The 25,853-nt window shown below is 38.5% G+C and overlaps 1 protein-coding gene across 2 annotated transcripts in view; it reads left to right on the top strand.

The window, feature by feature from the left end:
* The window catches only part of LOC111147311 (cyclin dependent kinase 14), a 584,276-nt gene that overhangs the window by 334,145 nt on the left and 224,278 nt on the right, over window positions 1-25,853 (top strand). For both annotated transcript variants that reach the window (XM_022503295.1, XM_022503296.1), the window contains one exon: window positions 7,203-7,323. In XM_022503295.1, the coding sequence (XP_022359003.1) occupies window positions 7,203-7,323 (121 nt within the window). The remainder of the gene's footprint in view (window positions 1-7,202; window positions 7,324-25,853) is intronic.

Consider the following 25,853-nt stretch of genomic DNA (forward strand, 5'->3'; position numbering starts at 1 on the left):
TGAACCATTAGTTGCATTTAACACCCGGTTCTTATCACGTGCCCTCCTTAATGCCCATCATCCAGTTACCCCATCCCCCCGTCCACCTCTACAACCCTCAGTTGCAGGTAGACTCAGGAGTCAGGAGTCTTTTTTACTTCTTTATTTGAGAGCAAGAGAGAGAGCACGAGCAGTGGGGAGCAGCAGCGACAGAGGGAGAGAGACTCCCCACTGAGCAGGGAGCTGGACACCTTGATCCAGGGCCCTGAGATCATGACCTGAGCCAAAGGCAGACACTTAACCAATTGAGCCATCTAGGCATCTCTGAATATTTTCTTTCTTTTTAGAATGCCTATATTAAGATATTATGATTGTTTCTGTTATTTAAAATGCAGATTAAGAAAATCTGTGCCCTTTAGGATAGATAGTAATTAGGCATAACTTATTAACTTTAAAAATTCAAAGATAAGTAAATAAAATCAGAGCAAAATAAAATACTGCCTTAATATCTTTAAATGTCTTCTGCACTGAATTTCATTTTATTAGAATTTATCTTCAAAGAATATTATTATTCAGTTGAAAGACTCTAAGAGTTGCCAATCAAAACATTCTTAAGGGATTTTGGAATCCTGCAAAGACGAGCTTCTGTTAAAATAGAAATCTGAATGGAAAGGAAAACAAAGATGTTTCATCAAAGGAAAGAATTGTAATTCCAAAACTTTTTTTTTCCACTTTAAGCAATACCATGTGATATTAAATATATGAAAGTAGGGGTGCCTGGGTGGCTCAGTGGGTTGAAGCCTCTGCCTTCAGCTCAGGTCATGATCTCAGGGTCCTGGGTTCGAGCCCCACATTGGGCTCTCTGCTCAGCAGGAAGCCTGCTTCCCCCTCTCTCTCTGCCTACCTCTCTGCCTACTTGTGATCTCTGTCTGTCAAATAAATAAATAAAACCTTTAAAAAAAATATTAAAGTACCCTCAAATATCCACATTTCCTGCTTCCTGTGATGGCAAAAATGGGCCAAGGGGATTGGAAAAATCCAGCTTTCATAGTGCTTATAGAGAAAGATTGAGCATTGAAGTCTTTTATTATTTTTCACATTAAAGAATATTTCAACCAAATTTTAGTTTTCAGTTAAATTTATTTTAACAAGTGTAGGTCATTATTGTCTAGGATGTATTTTGAAATTGATAAGTTTTGCCATGAACAGACTTGAGGTTAGTGTAACAATCCAGCAAGACATGAGGAGTACCTAAAGAGGAAGAGAAGAGGAAATTACAAAGTAAAATCTGTTGAATTTTGTAATTTTGTAAATGGAGGGAGCCTACAATGAAATGAGCCCTCTGGTTTTGGTGAATGGATGGATGCTGATCTTGAATGGTGAGTTCTAGAACACGGGAAGAGAAAACATTAGTTGGAGAATTAAGGGCAGGAAAAATGTTTATGATACCCATGTAAGATGAAGTGGAGTTTTTTTAATAGAAATCTGAAGTTTTAGGGAAAGATTGATGCTAGAGGTATTTATTTGGGATCATTAGCTTACAGAGAGTAACTAAAGCCATGGGAGTAAATAATATCACCCAAGAAATGTCGTCGAGTACAAAGGGAAGAGGTTGAAGCCAGAACTCTGGAGGACACCAGAAGAAAATACTTTTTGTTTTGTGTGATGGTTGTTGATGGATACATTCTAGGAGCAGCAGTAAAGAATTTTCAGACTGCTTTAGCACATCACAAGATATTAATATAAATCCTCTAGGAGGAAGGGGACTCCATTAAAAATTTATATGAAAAAGGGGCACCTGGGTGGCTCAATGGGTTAGCCTCTGCCTTCAGCTCAGGTCATGATCCCAGGGTCCTGGGATCGAGCCCCGCATCGGGCTCTCTGCTCCACGGGGAGCCTGCTTCCCTCTCTCTCTCTCTGCCTGCTTCTCTGCCTTCTTGTGATCTCTGTCAAATAAATAAATAAAATCTTAAATAAAATCTTAAAAAAATTTATATGAAAAAAGATATTTCTGACCCATTCCCAGGACTAAAGAAAATGAAAAAAAATATATGTATATATATGTATGTGTGTGTGTATATATATTTATGTGTGTGTGTGTGTGTGTGTGTAGGCACATATATGCCTATATATGCCTATATTTTACACATATATATATATATATATATGCCTCCCTCTGCCCTTTTTCTGTGGACTGGCTCATGGAATAGAGAAGTCTTTTCCTTTCCAGCCTAACTGCCAGATGGTAAAATATTACCCAGGTGTTTCGTGTCTGTTTGGAATCAAGTTGTGAAGAAAGGAGCTGCTCTCCTAGAAATACTGATTTTGTGATTAAGAACAAGACACTCTTTTTCTGATTGTTTAGTTTGGGGAATGAGGTATACTGAGAGAGACATGTGAGAGTTGCTGTAATATAAAAACAAAACTACTGACAGACACAAAAGAGTGGCACATCCTCCGGGAAATGGTGGAACCTATGCCTTTATAGCATATTTCAGTTGATATTTGCAAGTTCATCTATCTTTTGTCATTATTCCACTTAATTAGAAAGAAACGAGTCATTGTTATCAGTTCTTTCTCAATTCTTTGGTCAAAGAATTGAGCAGAGACATGGGGAGTTATCATTCTTGAAACCCTGTCCTAGGTTTAGCAACTTTCTTCATAAAATTAGAGGCTACTCAATCCCTAGCCAATCTTACCACATGCACAAGGGATGCATTGGAATTTGAAAGAGTAATGAGGTGTGCAGTGTACACGGAATATAAAATCTAACATGTGTCTATATACAGCTAAGAGAAAGTTTCCTATTTTTGGAAACTGAAACAGTTTACTAGTGAAAGGCATATACTCCTGGACTCATGGCGCATTTCCTGTATTGACATGCAGATGGCTGTAGGCACTTGTGGTTGGGGTCATGTCGAGTGCCCATAGGATATCTTTATGCCTATGCCTAGTGAGGAATGGGATAATTCCAGATCTGAAACCTGTGACAGATGTGAGTTGGAGATTAGGTGTCATGAGAAATCACCTGTGGATGACATCAAAACATGGTATTAGCCACCGTTCGTTATACATATTTGTGAAAGCAGTGGTTTGACTTGATAATCCTCCACAAAACCAGCAGTTAAGGAGCAGATGGGGGAAGATCCCAGGAGACCAAGCCACTCCCTATCTGAGAAATCAAAGGAGTAAGTTTAAAAGAAGGGGAGTAGCCAGCAGTGTCCATTACAGCTTTCAGAACTGTAAGGTAAGGCCTGAAGGGTGTCCATTGGTTGATGCTAACCAACTAGTCTGTTTAGGTCAAATTTTGGAAGCTTTATTACACGATTTATTTTGTGCCCCTGCCAGAGGGTAAAACCAGGCTCAGGGTGGTAGCCGATGTTGGATCACCATCTTACAGAGATAATGTAAAGGGATTCTTTCATTGGGTAAGAAGCTAATTATAAAGTTTAACTCATCTGGAAGTCTAAGATTCTTCTGTGCTAGCTGGTATCGAGGTTAACTTTGAATAACTGGCAGTAGGCTTTGAACAGCAGGACTTTTTACTCTCCTCTAGGGAGAGTAAACTCATGAGAACATGAGTTGGAAATGGTAACATGTTAAAGTGGGATACTCTGGATTGTTCTGTAAGCCATTTTAAGTGCCCATAGGAACATGCACCCTTTCGTACCAACGCACTCAGCTAAAGTGGTATTGTGCAAATAACCTGTACTCATCTGTTGAGCATTACACTTTGCTTTTTGACTTTTAATTCAAACTAAACATAATATAAGAAGTTTTGATAATAACCCATGAACTTCATCCTTTTTAAAAGGTGGTGTAGCTCTCTTCCTGTAGTGTAACCATAGCAACTGACAGGGAACAGAGAAAGAAAGCTTTCACACATGCTGTGCTAATTAATCCTGTCCTACAGTTTTTCCTTCAGCTGGAGGATGCAGTTTAATATATTCTGCATGAGTAAGTGTGTTTTGATGCATGACTGTAAATACATGGCAATATCTTTACCAAAAATATTTATTAAAAATATTGTTATATATTCCTACTTCAGGGTATATCCTTTTTTTTATTCTTTTTTTTTTAAGATTTTATTTATTTATTTGACAGACAAAGATCACAAATAGGCAGAGAAGCAGGCAGAGAGAGGAGGAAGCAGGCTCCCTGCTGAGCAGAGAGCCTGATGCGGGGCTCGATCCCAGGACCCTGGGATCATGACCTGAGCTGAAGTCAGAGGCTAACCCACTGAGCCACCCAGGTGCCCCTATTCTTTGTTTTAATAATTTGTTCCCTCCCTGAAAAATTTTGGGATCTGTATATCTTTTTAACTGAACAGACATATTTTTAAGATGAAAGCCTTTTGTTTATCACCATTACAGGACACCTTCCACAAGAAAATGTCTAAATTGACTATATTAAAGTGAGGTGGTAGAAGAGTTTTTCTCAAGCAATGCAGAGGAGTGTGTCTTTAAAATATAGTAAGATTCTTCAATATGACACATTAACATACAGACCATTTTAAAAAACTTAACACCTTAAAAAGTTAGATATTACAAGCTCATTTTCACTCTTGATTTGGGAGCTACATGACCCATGTCAGTGGTGTTTGGGTAGTGCTTGACCTAAACTTGTGAGAAGGGGGAGAATAATGGAAACAAAGAACTTTGCCTTTTTATGTTTTTCATATTTAACCACTTTTACAAACTTATATTCAGAGTAAACATACTTGACCTGAAATCATATAATTATTTAGATTTATACTGTTTCTAGGTTATTTTGAGGTCTTGTTCTCTCTTTAAAACTGGAAATACCAAAAAACAAAAACAAAAACAAAAAAACCAACCTGGAAATACCACAGGTTTCTTTAATTAGCCTGGTCTTCTGAACTGTCAAAGAAGATCTCAGTTTTTTCATTCTCTCCTTCTTCTAGCCTAGTTTTCTCTTAAGAGGGTATTAGAGGAACCGAGGGATCCAGCCTTAATGTTTTTGGCATCCCATTTCACTTGATGAGAGCATATGGAACAAGTCAGAACCTATTTCAAGGACTTGTTCTTAGCTCTATGGTCTCTATAGAAACGTGCTCATTTGAGGAACTAAATATTTTGATGGGATTATTAAATTCTGGAAACACTTTACCATCTAATTGTCCTATCTCTTGTGCAGTTTTACCTGAATTTAGGTAGGTTAAAACTTTGTAGAGAAAAGTGGAGGTTACTATGGAAATCTGTTATTAAAAGTAGTTGTTCCGGGGCACCTGGGTGGCTCACTCATTAAGCATCTGCCTTTGGCTCAGGTCATGATCCCGGGGTCCTGGGATCAAGCCCTGCATTGGGCTCCCTGCTCAGCGGGGTGCCTGCTTCTCCCTCTCCCACTCCCCCTGCTTGTATTCCCTCTCTTGCTGTCTCTGTCAAATAAATAAATAAAATATTTTTTTAAAAAATAGTTGTTCCATTCATGTGCAGAAAAGTTGGGTACCATATATATATTTATGTATGTTTGTGTATAGTCTGTATGTTTTAATATTGAATACTTACATCAACCAATTTATAATATACCATTATATATTTTTTAAGATTTTATTTATTTTTTGACAAAGAGAGACACAGCGAGAGAGGGAACACAAGCAGAAGAAGTGGGAGAGGGAGAAGCAGGCCTCCCGCCAAGCAGGGAGCCATTGTGGGGCTAGATCCCAGGACCCTGAGATCATGACCTGAGCTGAAGGCAGATGCCTAAGGACTGAGCCACCCAGGCACCCCAATATACCATTGTATTATCATAAAAACTGAATTATAGGAAAAAATTGAGTTACTATAACCATAGTTTAATTAATTAGAGATTATTTGTCTTGTCAGCTGTCCTATTAATTTTAGCATTTTCATATAATACAGTAAAGGGAGTATCCAGTGTTTAATAAACAGCAGAAAAATCATGTTCCTAAATAGTACATAAAAATATAAATAATCAACATTAAAATGAATGTGTTATGGTACATTTATTATAAAAATGTTATATGTGCTTTGAGCCTCACAATAAAAACCTCATAAATAACGATTTTCACTTGTTATTAATGAACATGCCCATATAGAAAGCTATCATATGGATTTTTTTTTTCTTTTGGAAAAAGACATCTATAGATTTTGTGATTTTTAAAAGGAGTTACATATTCATTGTAGAAAACCTGGGGGAAAAAAAAACCTTGAAAAGTTGAATTTAGTAAAGAAAAAAAAATCCATCCAAGTTTTTATTTTGGCTCAGATCGTGATCTCAGGGTCATGAGATCAAGCCCTGCATCATGCTCATGCTGGGCGTGGAGCCTTCTTAAGACTCTCTCTCTCCCTCTTCTTCTGCACCCCTCCCCAAAACAACAACAGCAACAAAAGAAAAACCCAAAACTGGATAATCCCATTTTCCAGAGCTAACCACTGAAGACATTCAAATAGTTCCTGCCAGTCTTTTTTCTATGCTAAAGTACTTACTGTTATGAGGTCAAACGGAACATAACTCTTCACTTAACATATTACTGTGACCATTTTCTCATTTTTAAAGTTCTTAGAAAACATTTAATTTACCCTATGGCATCTCATCATCTCTATGTTCCAAATTTAACTCTTCCTTTATAGTTATTTATTTAGGTGGTTTTCAAATAGAGTTTCCTGACCATTTTCCAGTAAGTATTTGACAGACCACTGAAAGAAAAAGTACTTTTGGGACAGCCCTTTGATAAAAACATCATATTCTCTTCTTTCAGATTCATAATGCATATTAGAAAAATGAAGGGCACTAAGAAGCCTCACAGTATGAAGACCTGTTTTAGCTTTTTAAACCATCTTTTCCCAAAATTATTTGACATTGGAATCTTTTCTCAAAATACTTACTTAAAACCCATAGAACTAGGGTTCCATGAAACTTCCTTCGGAAAGTCCAGGAGATTTCTAAGCTTCTGAGTAACGTCTAATAGTTTATGAATTGTTTGTTTGAAACTTTTCTGGAATTTTATCAGATTTATGATGCTTGATTAGGAAATATAAGTGATTATTGGTTATTAACATTATTTGAAACAGGTAGGCGGCCATATACTTTCCCCAGCCTTTCTAGTAATCTCAACATTGCATTTGTGATTCTGTACTACAGTGTCATGTTTGACCTTTTAAAACTGTGAGCCTTCAAATTAAAATTTCCTTGTCCTATTAATGCCTATTAAACTTCTTTGTGTTTCCTTTAATCTACAGGTCTTGCAAGAGCAAAATCTGTCCCTAGCCACACATACTCCAATGAAGTAGTTACCTTGTGGTACAGACCTCCAGATGTCCTCCTGGGCTCGACAGAATATTCTACCTGCCTTGACATGTGGTGAGAAATGGAAAATTTACTCTAGCTAATTTATCCATAATGCGCGGTCTGGGTCATGCCTAGACAAACATTCTAACAGTTTGAATGAAGATTAATGGTTCAGGAGTGTTTGCCTGTGTGTGGCAGGATTGCGGGATTTTTTTTAAAAAACATGATTGGGAATATTCCCTAATCAGAGGCTCCCTTGCACATGGTGTCTGGTGATCGTTCTTGATGGACAGGGGCAGAGATATTTTTCTGCCAGTACAGCAAATTTTCTCCCTGAGGGTCTTAATTTGTAGCTGTGTTTTGTAACAAGGAGACATGTATCTCCAAACAGCAGCGTGGATTGGAAATAGTAGGAAGCATGTTTCCAGTCAACAACAAAGCTCAGATTAAGTAGTCTGAAAATTTGGTGTAACTGTTAGTCACCAGATGTGGTGTAGTACACTCTTGGGAACTTGGTACAAATCATCCCAAATGAAACAAAACAACTACTTTTTTAAAATATCACATAAGTTAAATTTCAATAGAGTCTCAGTTTCACATGGTGGTTTAGCAAAACTTAAAAACCTGTTTAGGAGGCCCAAAGACTGACAAGATTTAATGCATAATTATTATTTATAAGGGATAATGAGTTCCCAGAGTGCCTGGGTGGCTCAGTGGGTTAAAAGTCTGCCTTTGGCTTAGATCATGATCCCAGGGTCCTGGGATCAAGCCTTGTGTCGGGCTTGCTGCTCAGTGGGGAGTCTGCTTCTTTCTCTCCCTCTGCCCCTCCCCACCACTTGTGCTATCTCTCTCTCTTTCTCTCTCTCTCTCTCTCAAATAAATAATTTTTAAAAATCTTAAAGTGTAAAGTATAATGAGTTTCTAATCTAATGTGATTAGATTAGATTTCTAATCTTACTTTTAGTACTCAGGAAAGTCTTCTAGAGACTTGAAAATGTCCTCTAGTAATAGAAAAATCCCCTTTCTAGACTCAGGGTTGTGTTCAAAGTAAAACAATTCACATTGCACTTGTGCTGTTTTATCACAGGAATCATCTTCCATGAATGGTTATGCCCCCGTGTATGAAATTCAGTTACATGTTCTTACAACGTTTATGACCTCTATAAAACTTCAGCGTGCGTTGTTTATCTTCCTGCCATGTGCTTACTTCACTGTTTTTCTCTCAGTAATCTTGGCTTTTAGTAAATTAGGCTGTAATGAGGCCTGGCATCTTTCCTGATGTTTTTGATCCAAACATTTTACAGTAAGAAAACAAGTTCCTTGTGATGTAGGGCACAGTGTAGATTTTCTTAATTTAGGCTCCAGCAACCCCTCCCCTCCACCCCCCCGTAACCCTCCCCTCCCCCACAGCCCAATAGGATTTCAGAATCTGTGAAGCCACTGAAAATATATGCAACATTTTATGTACACATGGATATATTTATTTTTATGGGGTGTAGATCTGTAGCTTTCAATAGAGCTATAAAAGAATCTGGGTCACTAAACAGCCTAAAATCTATGGTCATAAATTTTGTAATGTCTCATAATAAATTTAATACCAAGTTAATGCATATTCCAAAACACTGAGAATAAAGATGACCATCTATCATTAAGAAGCTGAGCCAATTCATTTTTTCATCACACTTTTTTTTTTTCTTTTAGGATGGTTGTTTATACAAAATTTTTTTCCCCAAGACTAGGCAGAGGCTTGGGCAAAGGAAGTATTTTGATCATTAGTCATAATGGAGGAAAAGGTTGGAAATAACTGTCAGTTATCAGGATATCAGTTACTGTCTTTCTCATTCCCTTTGGTGTTCCTGTCTTACAGTTGAGAGTCAGCTATACAAATAATCATTAGTTAATATTCTTGAGTTATGGAATGTTTTAATTTTTTGAGTATGAAAATTCTAGGTTGCCTTTCAATGAGGTCAGTTAAGGACTCTGCTAATAGAACATAGTTTGGAAGTATTTGTGGCTTGGAGCCAGTTTCGTCTTAGTGCTTGGCGGTCCAGTTAAGTCTCTACACTCATAATCGGAAGAAGCTGTTTTATACACTAATGGCTAATTTTTTCCAAACCTTTAAAAGTGCTCTTTAAAGTAGAAAGAACCACATGGATTATGACTTGCTGATATGTCTGTTTCTGATACATGGTATTTGATTTCTACCCACCCACCCTTTTTTTCTTTCACATGCGTCTGCACACGCACGTGTGTGTGTGTGTGTACATCCTCTTGAAGAAGGCTTGGGTTCTTTCTGCCAATTTGCTTTAAACAGAGACATAATGAAGCATAAGAAGACGACTATTATTTAAGTGGAAGGGAGGAAAACTGATACAAAATAGAAGACCCCGAATGCCCTTTTGTCTGCATGCCAAGGTTATTCATTGCCAAAACCAAATAGTAAATGTGTTGTGTTTGAGCAGTTCCCATGCTTATTGGCTTTCCATTTTCAAGCCCTAAAATCTGAGTTATGTCTATGCTATGGCTGTCATTCTGACTGTAATTTCATTCCAAGCCATTTTCTAAAAGCCATTTTGTTATTATTCTTTAAGTCCTAGAAAATGTATATATTTTTCCAGTTAGAGAGAAGTTCACAGGGCACTGATTTTTGCATAATCAATGACATCGATGCTGGGTATTCACAGAACGAGACATAGGACTGTAATTGAGTCATGGCTCAGCTGCACCAAAGAGAAGTGCAAAAATGAATGCACAGACAATAGCGGGGAGGCAGGTGGAAGTGGGTTCAGGCTATTTTTACAGTTCATTTACCATCCTGGGGCAGTAGGGTAGTAACTAAAACCTAACGATCCCTACACAGTGTTACATTTCCCAGTTTTCTGTTTAAATAGCCAGAGGCAATAAAAATATTAATGAAGACACATATGCATTAACATTGGCAGCAAGTGATGGAAAATCAGAGCTCGCAGTGCAATGATTTACTGCTCTAGGTCTCCAGCACTGTGGCAGTGTGGGAACAAATGTGCAGTTCGAGAACTCAGCAGGAAGCCTAGGTTTTGATACTTTTGTCTCCCTCCATGAAGGAGGATTTAAGCAGAGAAATCAAATTGGACATTGTCTCATGTATAACTTCTCTTAATTCTTGGATTTTATAACTCTTTCAAAGTCAAGGCATAGGAAATCATCTTTAAGCTTCTAAACCAAAAGGCTTGTGAAGGACTGAGAATCACGTTATAAGAAGTGCCAGCGTGAAAAGCAGCTTATCTGTGTGGTTCCTCCCCTCTTGGGGAGTTATGCCGTAGCCGTCGATGTTGTTGCTGTAAATAAGCTTTAGGTTTCTTTACAGAAGCTCATAAACATGTTTAGAGTGGCATTTGTTTTCTAAAGCGGAAGGTCACTTGGGATTATTTTAAGGGATTAATTTTTAACATATGGTGACTAATGTAGCTAATAATCAACATCCCAGTGCTTCTGGGGCCACGGTGTCTGTGGCTCTACCTTGTGGCATCAGTGACAGTGTTCCCCAACACAATGTGTGAAGAACGAGAGCGCACCCGTCTCTTCCTTTCATCATCTTTTTAAATAGCTAATTAACATATTAACTATGCTTGTCAAAATGTGGGGCAAATCATTTATAAATAAGCCTGTCAAATGTAATGAGATTGTATATTAAATCATCCTTTTCTCTATTACATCTCTGATTTAAGATTAAAATTAATTTATTTAACATTGTAGCAGCTGGGTGATTAGAAAAAAATTTCCATACCAGTCTTGATATATAGAAAAATGTCTGTCTCTAAATTGATTTTGCATAGATCAGAGAAGAAATTGCCTATTTATTGAGTATTATAAGGCCATTTAGCATTGATTTTTATTAAATAAGACTAATCACCATACATATTGGCAATGTATGGAGTTCTGCCATCATCCTTAATGACTACTCCTGAACCAAGGAAATTTATGAAATAAAATAAGGACTTCCTAGGACTCAGGTTTCTTTGCCAGTGTTTTAAGAGAGAGAATCATAAAGAAGTTCTACTAGAGTGCCCACCCTGAAGATAAATTTGTTCTATATGAGGTCCTGTCTTGAGTAACTGAGTGACAGAAGTAATAGTAATTGAGTCTAAGAAATAGTAATCATAATAGTAACAATAATAGATATCTTATTGGACACAAACTGTACTCTAAGTTTCTATTCTGCATTTTTGTCTTTTACATGTTAATTACTATCCTAGTGCACCATGATACGGTGGAACAAAACAAAACACAGAGAGACTAAGTAAGATAGTAAAGTTCATTTAGTTAGTAACTAGAGATAACATGCAAACTTAGGGCTAACTCACTGCAAAGCCCTTTCTTTACATAATCTCTTCTCAAGGTGATTTCTAAGAAATTTGTTTTTGTTTTACCAATAAAGTGATTCTGAAACACAAATATGGTAAAATTCCATTTTTATAATTTAGGTTATGCTCTGAGTCATTTTGGATCCTTTATGTGCTTCGAATAAAGTAGGTGGCTTTCACTCTCACTCAGCTGGTTTATGGACTGCCTTTCTCCACTCATGTCAGTGTTCTCTGTCATGTGGTTTTACATGTAACTTTATTCAAGGAGAAATTTCTTTGAAATAAACTTAAAATGTGAGTCACTGGATTGAATCCATTTTCACGAGACCAGTATTGATGCTGGCATGTATTCTCCCAACTCACCATTACTCATTTACCACTCCTACTAAAATGAATGAATCTACTTTAGAAAGAATGGTAATGGGGCACCTGGGTAGCACAGTCAGTTGGGTGCCTGGCTCAGATCATGATCTCAAGGTCCTGAGATCGAGCCCTGCGTCAGGCTCCATACTCAGTATGGAGTCTACTGAAGACTCTCTCCCTCTCCCTCTGCCCCTCCCCACTACTCTCTCTTTCTCCTTCTCTCTCTCTAATAAATAAGTAAATCTTAAAAAACTGTATACATTTAAAAAGAATGGCAATAAGAATGGAGAATTTGAGTGCAGGAGCTACATAAAGTCATCTATCTGTCAACATTATTTACACATTTTCTTATTAATTGGTTCATAAGACCAAAGAGGATTCAAATCGGTCACTGTCCAAGGTAACAGCTCTTTAAGAGCTCTTGAGAATTCAAATAATACATGCTCACATAATACATGACCCAATGACTTACTGATGTAGCCACTGATGATGCAATAGAATATAACAAAAGAACAGGGCATAGTCAGACAGGCATCTAGGTGGTTGAAAGCTGAGCTCATGAGGCAACCGTAGTTTCTGAGCCCATTTCTACTACTAGAGTCCCTTAAATTAGGGAGACCATGTAGTATAGCATCCATACCAGGATACTTTTGAAAGTTAATAGTTATTCTGCTAGGGCAACAGCTGAAAGATAGAGACTTAAGTGTGGCATGTGGCCATCTTTCTCATAAAGCACTAGAGCAATAATTTGTTAAATACTAGTAGTCAGAAGATCCTTAATGCGTTTGAGTGCTTAATTCAGACCTAAGGACTGCTGGCTGCAAACTCAAGATTCCTAGCAGAAAACTTCTATTACATTTCTTAATGATGAATTATCTCCAAAAGTACAAGTCTTAAATGTTAGATTATTATGGTATTATAGAGTGGCTGCCAAAGTGTTGAATTTAGCAATGGCTTTGGTGTGCAAAGGGACCAGTTCTAATTTCTATCAAAAGCTTAGCATGGTTATGGTTTTTACATCCCCTCTTTGTTCATCAGTGTATGTTTATGAGAGAAACAGTGTATGTGTGTTTTTAGTGGATATGTGCGTTCACTTAAAAGTGATAATTTAACTGAATAATAATATATAAAATGAGGTACTACGTGTAGTCTTCACTACTATTTTAAAAATAAAAATTTCCCTATTTTTATCAAAGTTGACAAAGTTAATGGCTATCCACAAATGGATTTTTAAATGATTTTTGAGGAGCCAATCACCACGACTAAGTTTCACAATATTAGGAAAGCCCTTGGTATATTCAGCTGCCTCATTGGTTTGTGAGAATAGCTAAAAGATGGTTGAATGTGAGACCCCTTAGAAAATTTAAAACTCCACAAATGCTGAGAATAGTTTTCTTATCAGCTCTTAATATATTAATCAGTTAAACCAAATATATTGTGTTTCTATTGAAGTATTGCATCCAAGGGTGCTACAGGATACATCAAAGAAATGGAAGATGCTACATTTGGTTTTAGGGAGATTAACATACTGTTTGTATCTAGAGAATTAGGAATTTTGTCCAAGGATGTTCTCACCTTACTTTTGTACTGTGTATGTATGTGTTTAATTTGGAAATACATAAATTAAGTTCTCCAGATTTAGAGAACATTGAATGTACACTAGCACCTTTTTTGTTTTAACTTATATATTTGGTCATGTAGGAATCAGAAATGAGTTCTTTAATCACTTAACTAGCAGTGGTTTGCTGTGTAAAGGAGAGGCAAAGTTGTAGTGGAAAACACGTTGGAAGCATAAATTAGGTTCTGTCTCTGCCACTCCTAACCTAGAGGGTGATATTGGTTGACCAAATCCCTTAACTGTCCCTATCTTCAGTTTCCAAATCAGAAAACTATTTCAGGTATAATCAATAACTCATAGCCACATTATTATTACAACAGTAATAATAGCAAAAATAGTAATCTCCCACCTCACTCATACTTAACCCTCTTATTTCCCAGAAGCAAATACTTTCAACTCTCTTAGTATCTCCCTCCATATGTCTTAAGAAATTGTTCATATTGCTATTTATTGATTTATTATTTTAGACATTATCTGCTAAGTAGGTGTTACGGTAGATGAGGATTTAATTTTCTCCCATTACCCTTCCCCCACTCCACCTTCACCTCATGCTCGCAGGAAAGAGTCTGTATTTTGACACATTCATATGTAAATATTATTCATGGTAAGTTAAGTAGTAGTCATGATTATGTATCCTTCTTCTGTAACCTTTTTGCTTTTCCTGGACTTTATGATTGTCTCTGGTTTTTATTAGTTTGTCTTTGCTCCTATTGTTCATTATTTATAGGTACAAAATATTTGTCAATTACATATGAAAAAATACTTTCCAAATGCTCAAACATATCAGCAAATCTATCAATCCCATTTAATTTTCTTGACATCTCCCTCCCCCAACTTTTTCCTTGAAACTTTTCTCTCAGCTCTCTGATTCCTTGCTTTAACAGAGCTGAATATCTGTCATGTTGTGACTTCCATTTGCCCCTCTACTATTGTTGTAGGTCCTAAGATGGTTTTTTTTTTCCTCTCCAAATCTGTGCTCTGCCCATTGGTGCCCTGCCATGTGTCCTGGATGGCTAACCCCTATGGAAGTACATCCTCCAAGCTACCTTGGCTACTGGTTTCCAACTGGGTTCAGGCAATGGTCAGGGAAGAGAAGGAGATTGAATATTCTTCCCTAATTCTTTTCTTTAGCCAACATTTCTGGAAATGACTAACTATAACTTCTGTGAGTAAACCCTTGTTCCATGGCTCTAGCTGTCAATAGCTTCCACTAACACTTGGCCTTTTTAATTCTAGGCCATTTTAATAATGGCTATTAGTTCTAAGGCAGGTAATGGGTTCTGCTGTTGCTAGACTCCTAGTGTTTTAGTATGTCTTATTGGTTCCTTTACATCTCTGTAAGTAATCAACTTATTGAAGTCTGTTCTGATTTAGATTCATTTTCCTTCTGGACCTTTACTTGTTCCAGATTCCCCATTTCCTGGATTCCGTGTCTTCTTTCTTTTTAATACAAAAAGAATGTATTAGGGATACAATTTTCAAATTCTTAGTTTTCTCAAAATGTCTTTATTCCACTCTCACACATGATTGATAAACTTTGGCTGAGTATATAATTAGGTTTTTCTTCTCCCTCAGAATTTTGAATGCATTGCTTAATTTCTTTAGAGCTTCTGCTATTGTTACTGAGAAATCTGATTCTATTCTTATTCACAGTCATTTGTATGCCCCCTCATACTTTTTCTCTGGAAAATATTAGAGTCTTCTATTCCTGATATTCTTAGATTTCATGATAATGTCCTTTAGTTGCTTTTTTTTTTTTTTTTTTACATTGGTGCTGGGTGGATTCTCTTCAATATGAAGACATAGTTCTTAGAAAAGTTCCTGAATTTTTTAAATGATTTATTTACTTCCATCTTCCCTGTTTTCACTTTTGGGAAAATCTGTAATAGTTTGATACTGAAGCTCCTAACTTAATCCACAATTTTAAAAAACATTTTTTCTCTTATTTTACAACTTCTCATCTTCCAAACTTTCCATCTTTTCTTAAAAAATTTTAATTGCCATATATAAGTGCCCATTTCCCTTTTCTCTGGTTTCTGTTGGAAGCTTTCCTTAAATATGGAGTTGGGAGGAATCCTTGGTTGTCCACTTACTTTTATGAACGAGGCACTATAAATCTGTATGTATACCTAGGGAGCACTAGTTGACCGGTCAGTTTATTATATATATTGTTCAGTCAAAAAACCAGACTTTTCATTGGGAGATGCACACATAGAGTCAGTGTCTGAAAGCCTAGTCTTTGTTCTTCCTCAGATGCTGATTCCTGGCATCCAACATCCTCAAAGCAGGACAGGAGAGGGGAGCTGATGGTCACACAGGCCAGTAAACATATTTTCCACTTAATTTCCTTTTTCTCAGCTCTGTGCCTCCCCCGATCTCTTTAATTCTCAGTTTGAGGCCTTTTGGATTTAAGTTCTCCAGAGAATAAACACTTGGTGCCCTGCTGGTGGGTTGGGATGGAAGATGGTCAAAGAACACCTGTGGGTCATTTGCTTTGTACAGACTTCAAGGTTTCCGCTCTATTTCTGGTTGCAGAGTCATCTTCATGCTTTCTAGAAACTGTATCTCCTAGTCCTGAGCTTTTACTGAGTTGTCCTAAGTAAATAATCTGATTATAACTTGAAGTTGTGACTGTCTGTGGTCAGTCTAGATTTGCCACACCTTCATCCACATCTGAAAAAAATTCTCTCTCATCCACTGGTGTTTCCTCATCTATTTATTTTATCCTTGCTTAAAATTTTATTCCTTAATGACATTTATGTCACTTTAGGGAAGGAGGGGGCGTCTGTGCACAGTTTGCCCATGTCCTACTCTTGAGAATGTAACATTTGTGGTTTAACTAGGGACAATTGACTGCTAAGACCCTTGCCCTGTAGAAATTTGTGATTTTGCTTGGATACAGACGTGAGTTGTAGGTGCTAATTGGTGGGAGCCGATCACACAGCACAGTGCAGGAGGGATTGTCTTGACCGCCAGGACTTAGTGTGACAGTGGCTATTCGTCATCCTTACCACTAAACTGTTCGGCATTTTAAACTGTGACATAATGACAACTTTAGTCATGAAAACAAACTTAAAGAGAAAGCTATTTGCTTTTTGAGGAGGTAGTGATGAAAGGGAATAGAATGTGAAGTGATAGTTGTTAAAAAGATAAAAATTGTACATTGAATTTAAAGAATTGGCCGCAGAAAGCAGTCCTTTGGCTCCGTGGCCTGTGTGGATCCAGCATAAGCTTGCTATTAAAACATGCAAAAGCATTAGTAAAACTCTTCCAACAAATGTTCCGGTCAGTATAAAGTTTCTAATACAGCAAAGGTGAAAGGGTGGACTGTTAACTGATGTGTACAGGAAAAGAATGATTGAATGGAAATGTAACAGTGGAGCAACTAGGAGCTTGTATAAACATCATTGTGTGAATGTGGTTAGTAAAGAGATTTGGACGTCTGCTTCATACTGTTCATTGAACCATGGAAGTAGGGACTTCTATAGTGTTGTGACACTTGTAAATTAATTCCTTAGGACACTGCATTATCTGGAGTATACTTTAATTAAGAACCACATTTTCATTTACTGGTAATCTGCTGTGTGAATTAATGTAACTTAAATTTACTAGTGGCTTTTTTGATTTTAGACACTGTATTGTGTGACAGGAATTCAGATTTTTTTTTTCAGTTTTGTTCTTCAAATGTAGTGTCCTTCAATTCTTATTGGTAAAAGGTGTCACTAGAGAATTAAAAAACATGATACAAAAGTAGAAAAAGAATTAAAGTCAAACTTAACTAAAATAACAAAAATCAGCCTGCTAAATTCCATTAAAAAATAAATAAAACCAGGGGCACCTGGTTGGCTCAGTCTGTTAAGCATCTGTCTTCAGCTCAGGTTGTGATCCCAGGGTCTTGGGATGAGACCCCATATTGGGTTCCCTGCTCAGTGGGGGCGCGAGGGGGTTTGCTTCTCCCTCTCCCTCTGACACTCCCCCTTGCTCATGGTCTCACAGGACCTCTCTCTCTCTCTGTCTCTCTCTCTCTCTAATGCATAAATAAAAAAATCTTTAAAAAACATAACAAGGGGCACCTGGGTGGCTCAGTGGGTTAAAGCCTCTGTCCTCGGCTCAGGTCATGATCTCAGTTCCTGGGATCAAGCCCCGAATCGGGCTCTCTGCTCACCGGGGAGCCTGCTTCCTCCTCTCTCTCTCTGCCTGCCTCTCTGCCTACTTGTGATCTTTGTCTGTCAAATAAATAAATAAAATCTTTAAAAAATAAAAAAATAAAAAACATAACAAAACAATAAATAAAACTTAACCATAGTTACAACAGGCACTTAGTATTTTTTTTTTCAAACAACAAATGCTTTACTGTTCCATTGAGATGTTTACAAATACCAAAAAATACCCAGGCCAGGCCCAGCAACCATGGCCCAGTGCTGGGAAGCAGGGCAAGGAGGTGGGCTTGGTGTCAGGGCGTGAATGGCTAAGGCCAGACAGCTGGCAGCCTGGTCCTCTGTTCTCCATTTCTGTTGCTCTAATAAGGCCAAAGGGGGGGGCAACCAGACCTCAGGGTCCTCTCCCTCAGCTGCCTCCTCTTCTGTTCAGGTTTCCCCTAGGGGATATCTGAGCAGCCCTCCATCCCTGAGAGCCGCTCAGCCTATGCAGAACCCCTCTCGCCGCCTCTCCCATCTGCTTTCCTCTTCCTCTAGTCTCGGGATGCCCCAGCTTCATTCCTTCTGGCTCTAAGCAAGGCAGGAGTGGAAAGCAGAGGTTTGGACTGGAGGTTTGGCAAGCCGTGCATCAGGGCCTGGAGACACAGGCAGGGGGCAGGGAGGTGGTGTTCAGTTCCTTACCCCAGCATGAGATGCCTGAGGTCCCGGGCTGGAGAATTGGATGTATGTACCCTCAGTTGGGCCCAGAGCTGAAGCATGGTGTGACCAGGAACCAAGTCTCAGCAGCTCCCTCTTTTCCTATACACGTGTGAGCTGGTCATCGTTTGTTATGGCAATTTATATTTCTCTGTATTTCCATAGAGACAGTAGATTCTAAGAATGAAATGTTTACATAATTTCTTTTTCTGTAGAGCTTGGCAAGGCCTTTATATTCTTTATCATTGATAATTCAGTGGTTCTTCCTCAATTGCTAGCTTGTACCATGTTTGCCTCTGAAAACAGAATATATTCAGAGCCTACTGTAAACTCCACAATTTTAACAATTTATTACATGAACTATATACATTTTTATCTGTTTGTCATTTAATCCTAACATGTTTAATTTAGAAACGGTTTCAGAGCTTTAGCAACCCAGTGAAATTAATTCATATTTTTGTTATATTGTTATTTTATGCCTAATTTAACCCCTTCCCCCACCCCCCCAAATCTGAAGGTCCTTGGTTATGTTGACCATATTAGCTTGTTGGTGGTGGCACAGGGAACACAAAACAAAACAAAACAAACCCTCTGGAATCCTAGGGCAGCCTCCTTCCCGCAAAGATCTCCCTTGCACAGTAGGAGTATCTTTGTTCATTTGTTTATTCATTCAACAAAACGGTACAGAATATCCAGGGGTTCAAGCATGAAAAAGACCTGGTTCTTGACCTCAAGCAGCACCCACTGGTGCTACCAATAGTCTAGTCTGCCTAGCCACATTCCAGGGCACATCTTCGAGAATATTCCACGAAACCCACAGACTTCACAAAAAATATGGACAGTGTGGATTTCCAATGGAAGGCTCTTTGCCTCATATATTCCGTATATTATCTAAAATATCAGATGGTTGTCAAATATTTTACTGTCACATAGCACCTGTGCAGTCATATATCTTAGGAGTACCCACGCCAACATTCTTAACCATAGTCCATCAGAGTCCAGCTCCGCCAAGTGATGACTGGAACTAAACATAGTAACCGAAAACCCTTCAGATGAAGTTCAGAATTCTCCCCACAGAATAATAGAGTAATTTATATGGAGGTTTCAGCAGCGATTTCTCTTCGTGATGTGCAAATATGGCTTGTCTAAAAAGATTTGAGAATGTCATTTGCTTTGATCTTTAAGAGAATTACTAATGAACAGTTTTTTTCCTGATTCCTCATTTCACATTATTACAGGAGGATTAATACATTTGCATGGAGAAGTCTTATAACTTCCTTGTTCTGCATCAGCTGTCATATAAACAGAAATTAAAGATGTGCAAAGCTTATTAATTTGTTTTCTCTTGTCCTGCGTGGTCTACAGCTATTCCTTGGAGAAGTGCTTTCACTGGTAGCATTTTAAATGACTAATCAGATGGGACTTCTTTCTTCCTGTATTCCGTAGTACAAGAAACACTATTTTTTTTGCTATCCAATACAATATTTTGAGTCTTCCATTTTTTTTCCTTACCGTAGCCCTCAGTAAGGGCCTTACCTATTTATGTTTTTGTGTTAATTGTGACTAGTTTCTAAGGTATTCCTGGTCCAAATAGTCCCACTTATCTATATAACCCATAGCTGTTGTCTTAAGATTTTATCTCTGGGTTCTTCATTATCTGTGGGAGTTGGTTTTGAATTTTTAAATGTCCACAACAATCTTATTTGCACTGAGCAAACAATGATAGACTTTAGTTTTTGAGGATAGTTTTATTGTTTTCTCTGCCTGCACCTTAATTTTGAAGATTTGATTTTGTTTTATTTTTACCCTCATTAGCATTTGTGTCATCAGTAATGAGAACCAATTTGCCATCTCTGTTTCTTTTTTTCATCTCACCAGACATCTAACTAGGGAGGGGCAGTATGGTATCACGGAGAGATCACTAGCCCAGGATTCAGAATCACCTTTTTAGGTTCTGGGACTGAAACTAAGACATTTGAACATGTAGTGCAATTTCTTACATGCAAAAATCAAAACATTGTCTTAGACACTCTTTAAAATTCCTCCAGCTCTAGATTTTAGCATTCAAGGAAATTGCACTGCCGAACCAGAAGTTTCCATAGAGACTGCTGGAACTCCTTCAGAGTAGCTTACAAATGAAGTTAGGGTTTAGATATTTTGGTGAAATTTGGTTTAGATATTTTGCTGAACTGATTTTTTTTTTGCATTTAATATGATAACATAATAGTTCTAAATCAAGTTCTTGTCTCTACTGCAGTTTCTTATATGCACTCTTCAGACAAGCTTATGCAATCCATTCATTCATTCATTCATTCATTTAAGGATATTTATTGAACACCTATTTTTTTTTAAAGATTTTATTTATTTATTTGTCAGAAAGAGAGAGAGAGAGAGAGTGAGCACAGGCAGACAGAGTGGCAGGCAGAGGCAGAGGGAGAAGCAGGCTCCCCACAGAACAAGGAGCCCGATGTGGGACTCGATCCCAGGACGCTGGGATCATGACCTGAGCCGAAGGCAGCCGCTTAACCAACTGAGCCACCCAGGCGTCCCTGAACACCTATTTTTTAAAAATATTTATTTGTTTAACAGAGAGACAGTGAGAAATGGAACACAAGCAGGGAGAGTGGGGAAGGGAGAAGCAGGCTACCCGCTGAGCAGGGATCCCGATGTGGGGCACGATCCCAGGACCTGAGCCAAAGACAGATGCCTAACGACTGAGCCACCCAGGTGCCCCTGAACACTTACTTTGTACCAAACTTTAGATCCAGTCCTGGAGCTTACAAAGAGAGGAAAAACCCATCCAGGCTTTCAAGAGCAGAGAGAAAGTCGGTGTGATAAGCTAAACTGCAGGTATACAGTTAGTACACCGGCAGCTCAGAGATGAAGGTCATAAACTTACCCTTGGTGGTTAGTTGAGGAGAGGCAGGAAGGTCAAGGAAAATGTCATCCAGCAGTAATCACTTGGGCTGAAAGGTCAAACCCATCTTTCAAAGTTGACAGAATTGGGTCAAAGGACACATAGGCCATGCCATGGACAAAAGTAACCTACCTTGATATTTGTGGGTAAAGTAGAAGGATGGAGTTTAAGAAGCAGTTGAGAGAAAGGAAGGAACGGAGGGGAGGGGGAAAGTGGTTGGAGACCAAAATGGAGAAATACTTAGGGATAGTTAGGTTATGGCACCTTGATGATAGAATGAAAGTAATACAGGAAAGGCAAGGGTTTCAGAGGATTCCCAAGTGTCTAGCTCAGGTAATTGAACCAGAAAGCAGAAATACAGTTCTGCCATATGATTCGGCACACACACACACCCACACACACACACACACACACACACACAAATATACAGGTACTAAAATATATGTATAATGAAACATATATACTAAAATACATAGTTAGATATATGCATATTAAAATGTGAGCAAGAATTATTGTATGTAACATAGGAGCATTAATGCCATTGCTGCTGTAAGGTGGGTGGTCTTCTTGATCTTCCTCCTGAATCTTATTTCAGGTGTGGACGCTGAGAAGGCGGCTTCCACTCACCCATCTGTTCCCTCCTTCTGGGTTAGCAGCAGGTCACCCTGGGCCTCGGCTTTACTGAACTACATTCATTTTCTGTCCTTCATTCTTTGCTTTTGTTTAATTTTTGTCCTGATATGTTTAATTTGTAAGTACAACTTTTTAAGTTGTTTCGCAATTTGAAGAGTAAATCTTAGCGTCCCCCTTACATAACATAAAAGGTCTGTTGTTTTGGGTTGAATATTTTCTGAGATAAGCTTTTATACAGAGTCTAAGGTTTGATTGGGTTTTGTTTTCATTTCTTGAGAGCTAAGTACGCCACAGAAGTATTTGACTAAGATATATCGTGCCTATCTGTGCCTAATGAACCACTAACCCACACAGTAAATGATGAGTGACAGTTTAATCAATCCAGTTCCTTCGATAGTCACCAAGGGCATGTGGAGTGTAATTTTTTAATCTTTCACTTTTCAAATACTGCAGATGCCAACATGAAAAGATCACGTCTGTTATGTGTAATAAGTTTTCTCACAAGTTAAAGAAAAATTTTTTTTTTAATTTTGATCTTTAGAAGCTAACCTCCTAGGGAATTAAACTCTTTGGTCCATTTTACAAATACATACATTCCAACAGAGAAAAGTGAAATAAATAAACGGCCACCTTGGCACGTCAGATCGTACTGGCTTTAATTGCGTAATGGTGCATTTCAGTGAACCATGGCTAAATAAAATTACCTATTAGGTTAATTAATATGGAACCTTTTGAGTTAGTATTGCATCACAGTGTGTAAAATTCAGATTGTGTTTAGCATTTAATCTAATTTACTTCACCAGTCTGCTGTTTCTTTGTTGCTCCTTTGGCTGGAGTCTGAATACACATTCAGAAAATTAACCCGGATAAACAAAACTCCTTTCAAAACAGAATTACTTAGATTCCTTTGTATTCATGTTTCTCAGTTTCTGGTCCTGTGACCAACAGCATCTGCATTGCTTTTGGGAGGCTTGTTAGAAATGCGAGATCTCAGGGTGCCTGGGCAACTCGGTTGGGTATCTGACTCTTGATTTTAGCTCAGGTCATGATCTCAGGGTTATGGGATCCATCCCCGAGTCAGGCTCTATGCTGAGTATGCAGCCTGCTTGAAATTCTCTCTCTCCTCTCCTCTGCACCTCCCCCACTCCACACACTCTCTCACTTTCTTTCCCTCTCTGAAAAAATAAACAATAATAAATAAAAGAAAGAAAGAAATGGAAGATCTCTGGCTTCAGCCCAGACCTAGTCAGTCAGAATTCTGTGTTCTACTAAGGTCTCCACCTGATTAGCATACACAATAAAGGGTGAGAAGTAAAACTTCAGGTGCTTTTTTACTGACTGACACATAGGCTTTGAGGAGATTTCTGATGCCAGGTGAATATTGGAAGAGAAAAGCAAAAGAACTAACTTGCTCTGAGTTATGGTTCTCATATGCTTTCTTCCTGCTGGAAGCTGCTTGACACTCCGTCTTCAGCCCTCTTTCCAAATGTTTTGACAACGGTGCTAGCTCCGAATGGTTCTAAATGATTCTCTGAACTTGAGTAGAGGCCTCCTAAGTGCATTTAAGGAAGTTTGCATGGAAGGGACAGGTCACCCCTCCTTGTGGTAGCGTGAGCTGGGCAGGTCACTGGCGACGCTGTGCCATGTTCCCACCCAGACTCTGTTGTTAAGCTCTGCGACTGGAGAATGGAACTATCACTCGTCTGCTTAAAGCTTTCCATCCTAAGGAATCTCAAACCTTTGCTAATAATACATGGATGGGGTTAGAAGCCCAAATCTAGGAGAGGGTTTTTTTCGTTTTTTGTTTAGTTTAGTTTTGTTTTTTTTTGTTTGTTTGTTTGTTTTGAGATTTTGAGTGTACCCTATTTTAAAACATATTAAGTCCTTCTGCATTGTGTCCTGGGACTGCACCCAAACTGTTCCCCTGAGAATTAGGAAAGAAGAAGGACAGTTTTTTATTTTTTGCTGACCAGAATAAGATTAATGCGGAGAAGAAAAAAAATAAGCTCAAGTCCTGTTTTATATTTCTTCATGTAAGATATTCATCTATCGGGCTAATTAACATCTTATAACACTAATGTCTTTATGAGAAAATTGAGTATTCGCCACTTGAAAGGCCATGTGTCAGATGCAGATAAGAGCTGAGGGGTCTATTGAATCCCTGTTTTTGTTGAAGGATATAAAGTTACCCAATGAGATTTTAATAATCAGGTACAGTGCATCTTAACTGGTGACAATATTGACTAACCCGATCTCATTCAGGTCTGGTGGGGGTGGGAGCTGCTATATGGCCAAAACCACTTTGACTCATTTGAGCTGTGTCTTTCAAAGTAAGAGACCAAATTCTGGTTCTGAGAACCATGGTGGTGGCTGGTCCACTTATAAGTAAATACATTACAGTTGTGGAAAGTATCATGAGAAGCTGGAGTTAGGGGACCTAACCCAATCTGAGAGATCAGGAAGCCTCCCCAGAGAAGTGTTGGTGAGCTTGCCATTCCCTGCTCTGATGGAGAAAAGCCTTTGCCCCTTCCCTGGGAATGCCATTTTTTCTCTACATGCACACTCCCTGCTAATGCTCCAAACTTAATAGTTCAGATAAACTTTTTTTTTTTTAAATATTTATTTGACAGAGAGAGAGATCACAAGTAGGCAGAGAGGCAGGCAGAGAAGCAGGCAGAGAGAGAGGGGGAAGCGGGCTCCCTGCCGAGCAGAGAGCCCGATGTGGGGCTCGATCCCAGGACCCTGAGATCATAACCCTGGCCGAAGGCAGAGGCTTAACCTACTGAGCCACCCAGGTGCCCCCAGATAAACTTTTCATCTTGAATTCCTTTGCCAGAGAGTGTGCGTATCAGTTTTCAAATACTTTATATCAAAATTCATCTCTGATTAGCTTGCTGCCCAAGTTATTTCAGGTCAAACCTTAACTGACATCTTGCGATCTAGCCCACAGTTCTAGGTGGCTTGTGCTGCTTCCAAGGAAAGTTCATCAAAATGCACAGAGGTTCTTTTTCTCTCATAGAGTGAAAACTGAGAATGGTACAGCTCCTCTGCTTAAAATGACCAATTCTATATACAGTTCCAAGGAGACACAGTCCTTCTCATTTTTTTAATACTAAACTTTAAATTTTAGAATAGTTTTAGACTTACAGAAAAACTAAAGACAATAGAGAATTCCTGTTTCCTCCTCACTTGGCTTCCCCTGTTGTTAACCTCTTACACTGCTCTGTGTGCTATGGACAGATGGTTTGTTTGTGTCAACTGAGACCCCCACAGTGTTGCATTGCTGTGAACTAAACAGCTTCATTTTGATTTCATTAGTTTTTCTTAATTTCTTTTTTGTATTTTAGGGTCCCATCCAGGATAGCATGTTACATGTAGTTGTCATGTGTTCTTAGATTCCTCTGGGTTATGATAGTTTCTCAGACTGTCTTTGTTTTTCATGACCTTGGCAGTTTTGAGAAGTACCAGTGAGGCATTTTGTAGGCGGCAGTCCCTCAATTTGGGTTAATCTAGTGTTTTGGGGAGAAAGACCCCAGAGGTGAAGTGGATTTTCTTAATCACATCACATCAAGGGTACCTGCTAGCAACATGACTTACCACTGGTGAGGTTAACTTTGATCATATGGCTAGGGTCTTGTTTCCCAGCTCTCTCCATTGTAAAGTTATCATCCATCTCCCATCCCTGCCTCCATACTCTGCTCTGAAACCAGGTTGCTCGGCTCAGCTCTTACTTGGTAGTAGGGGGAGAGGGAGGGAGGCTTGTATTGCTTTTGATTTGTTCAGTCACCAATATTTTTGAGCCATTACTATGTGCTGACCCTCTGTTCTGCCCTGGGAACAAGATGATGTGAACACAACTTTGTCCCTGATCTTGG

The sequence above is a fragment of the Enhydra lutris genome, unplaced genomic scaffold (genome assembly GCF_002288905.1).
Source record: "Enhydra lutris kenyoni isolate GAN:26980312 unplaced genomic scaffold, ASM228890v2 scaffoldscaffold16, whole genome shotgun sequence".
In the NCBI taxonomy this organism is placed as follows: Eukaryota; Metazoa; Chordata; class Mammalia; order Carnivora; family Mustelidae; genus Enhydra; species Enhydra lutris.